The sequence below is a fragment of the Coregonus lavaretus genome, assembly GCF_964263955.1.
Source record: "Coregonus lavaretus genome assembly, contig: HAP1_SCAFFOLD_2077, whole genome shotgun sequence".
In the NCBI taxonomy this organism is placed as follows: Eukaryota; Metazoa; Chordata; class Actinopteri; order Salmoniformes; family Salmonidae; genus Coregonus; species Coregonus lavaretus.
Window position 1 is genome coordinate 81,520 of NW_028160522.1, and position 3,481 is coordinate 85,000.

Here is a 3,481-nt window from a genome sequence, read left to right on the forward strand (position 1 = left end):
TTTGACCTTCTTTGGTATCATTAGTGCTATCAGGTGGCGTAGTCATAGTCCCATCCTGGCCCTCCTCCTCCTCCTCCTCCTCCTCCTCTTCCTTCTCCTGCTCCTCCTGCTCCTCCTCCTTCCCAATACTGGGCATGGCCTTGTCCAGGTTCAGGAGAGTATGGGTGAGGAGGCAGAGTTAGGGCGTGTCCTACCGGGGTGGGGCCAGACCCAGGAACAATCCCATAGCATCATGTGTTCCAGGAGATGGCTGCGCTGTGTTCCTTAGCCTTCATACGCAGCGCCGCGATGCTAGACGACTTTCTGTCTGGGTCGACACTGGTCAGGTCGTACCCATTGAGACCCCCACCCCCTCCGCCCATTCCCCCAGCCCCAAAGAGGCTTCCCATGTGTGTCTGTCCCATGTGACCCTCATGGCCCCCTACGCCCGGGCTGGGCACGCCTAGGTAGTCGGAGACCCCTACATGGGGGTGTGGGGGCATGCAGGAGGTGACAGATCCGTCACAGGGCACCACACAGCCAGGTACAGGAGAGGCGCCGCTGCCCCCACCCAGCCACGATGGGTTCTGGATCTACATGGAGGAATAGACAGGAGCAGGAGGTTAAGAGAACTCAAATATTGTAACACAGAAACAAATGCTAACTAACTTGATTTTCTTCTGGAGGGTCGAAAGTGGCTAACTAGCAGAAACAGCAGATTTAGTCAGTCACCTTCACAGAACAACCCAAACATTCCAGTTAAAATCTCTGTTTTTTACTTCACAATAGATTACTCCAGAGGAGGCTGGTGGGAGGAGCTATAGGAGGATGGGCTCATTGTAATGGCTGGAATGGAATCATTTTACATTACATTTTAGTCATTTAGCAGACGCTCTTATCCAGAGCGACTTACAGTTAGTGAATACATTTTTTTTTTTATACTGGCCCCCCGTGGGAATCGAACCCACAACCTATCAACTGAGCTACATCCCTGCCGGCCATTCCCTCCCCTACCCTGGACGACGCTGGGCCAATTGTGTGCCGCCCATGAGTCTCCCGGTCGCGGCCGGCTGCGACAGAGCCTGGATTCAAACCAGGATCTCTAGTGGCACAGTTAGCACTGCGATGCAGCGCCTTAGACCACTGCGCCACTCAGGAGTCTACATATAATAAATGGAATGGAATCAAACATGTGGTTTCCATATGTACGATACCGTTCCATTTATACCCTGAGCCCGTCCATCTATAGCTCCTCCCACCAGCCTCCTCTGGAGTAATCTTATCCCTCACTTCCAGACTGTGGCTATGAGCGCTATCCCAATCCCTTCTGAAACTAGGTCTGATCCCATCCCTTCAGTACCTGTGTGTAGTTCTCTGGCCTGGTGAGGAGGGGGAGCTCGTAGGCATTAGAGAAGTGAGTCCTGACCTGCTGCATCTGACCAAACCTCTCCCTCTTCCTCCACTTGGCACGCCGGTTCTGGAACCACACCTGCAGAGAGGAAGAGGAGGATACATCACAAACAACCATTCATCTGGTTCATATAATGGTGTCATGGGGCTCCCTCTCATCTGGTTCATAATGGTGTCATGGGGCTCCCTCTCATCTGGTTCATATAATGGTGTCATGGGGCTCCCTCTCATCTGGTTCATATAATGGTGTCATGGGGCTCCCTCTCATCTGGTTCATATAATGGTGTCATGGGGCTCCCTCTCATCTGGTTCATATAATGGTGTCATGGGGCTCCCTCTCATATGGTTCATATAATGGTGTCATGGGGCTCCCTCTCATCTGGTTCATATAATGGTGTCATGGGGCTCCCTCTCATCTGGTTCATATAATGGTGTCATGGGGCTCCCTCTCATCTGGTTCATAATGGTGTCATGGGGCTCCCTCTCATCTGGTTCATATAATGGTGTCATGGGGCTCCCTCTCATCTGGTTCATATAATGGTGTCATGGGGCTCCCTCTCATCTGGTTCATAATGGTGTCATGGGCTCCCTCTCATCTGGTTCATAATGGTGTCATGGGGGGGAGAGGAGGAGGATACATCAGAAACAACACTCTTAGAAAACAGGGGCTACCTAGAATCATAAAGGGTTCTTCGGCTGTCCCTGTAGGAGAACACTTATATAGTTCCAGGTAAAACACGTTTTGGTTCTAAGTAGAACCCGTTTTGGTTCCAGTTAAAACCTTTTCATCAAAGATCCACCATATATCAAACAGAGATGCGTCATACATGGATATATTTTGATGGACCTGCCTTTGTTATGATTAACCAGAAAAAGAAACTCTAGTCAGCTAATGAGAGTAGCCTGGCATGAGACTGTCTAAACCACAGAGGGTGAAGAAAGACCGTCTATGAATTCTGCAGCACTTGAAGGCCATAGGTTGACGTGTCTTTGAAGTTCTGTTGAATGTTGTACGTGATCCACATCTGGACCTGCAGCACACAGTAGACTAGAGAGGTGTGCTCACCTCCGCTGTCATCACAACAGGAAGCCTCTCATATAGCACATTCAACAATCACTAAATCAATGCCACATATTCTGGAAGAGATGGACTGGGTCTTTGTGTTACTGTACAGTATGTGGGTTAGTATTGAAATAGGGAGATGGGTTGGGGGAGATGGGAGAAGGGAAGAGGGGTTGGGGAGAGGGGAGAAGGGGAGAGGGGGAAAGGGGTTGGGGGAGAGGGGGATGGGGGAGAGGGGTTGGGCAGAGTGGAGAGAGGGGAGAAGGGTTGGGGAGAGGGGAGAGGGGAGAGGGGGAGGGGTTGTGGGAGAGGGAGAGGGGAGAGGGGAGAGGGGAGAGGGGAGAGGGGAGAGGGGAGAGGGGAGAGGGGGAGAGGGGTTGGGGTTGAGGGGAGAGGGGGAGAGGTGTTGGGAAGAGGGGAGAGGGGGAGAGGGGAGATGGGTTGGGGAGCGGAGAGAGGGGAGGGGGGAGAGGGGTTGGGGAGAGGAGAGAGGGGAGAGGGGGTGAGGGGAGAGGGGGAGGGGAGGAGGGGAAGGGGGGCGAGGGAGAGGCGAGAGGGGAGAGGGTTTGGTAGAGGGGGAGAGGGGGTGATGGTTTGGGAGAGAGGGGAGAGGGGGGAGAGGGGGAGAGGTTTGGGAGAGAGGGGACAGGGGAGAGGGGAGAGGGGAGAGGGGGAGATGGTTTGGGAGAGAGGGGAGAGAGGGGAGAGGGGGAGAGGGTTGGGGGAGAGGGGAGATGGGGAGGGGGTTGGGGCAGAAAGTCCTGGGGAGAGGAGTTGGGGGAGAGATATTGGGGGAGAGGGGAGAGGGGGAGAGAGTCTTGGGAGAGGGGTTGGGGGAGAGGGGAGAGGTGGAGAGAGTCTTGGGGGAGAGGGGGCGATGATTGGGGGAGAGGGGTTGTGGGAGAGGGGGAGAGGGGGGAGGGGTTCTGGGAGAGGTGAGGGGGGAGAGGGGTTGGGTTGAGGGGAGAGGAGAGGAGAGGGGGAGAGGTGTTGGGAAGAGGGGGAGAGGGGGAGAGGGGAGATGGGTTG

General features: G+C 54.4%; 1 protein-coding gene across 1 annotated transcript; it reads right to left on the reverse strand.

Annotated features, from left to right (window-relative positions):
* Positions 1–230: 230 nt before the first annotated feature.
* On the reverse strand, positions 231–1,468 carry LOC311121706 (homeobox protein aristaless-like 4; the record flags this gene model as incomplete). The annotated part of the gene is made up of 2 exons (XM_084196160.1): positions 231–572; positions 1,340–1,468. Coding segments are annotated over 2 exons (471 nt in total), but the record flags the coding sequence as incomplete, so codon positions are not given.
* Between the last annotated feature and the right edge of the window lie 2,013 nt (positions 1,469–3,481).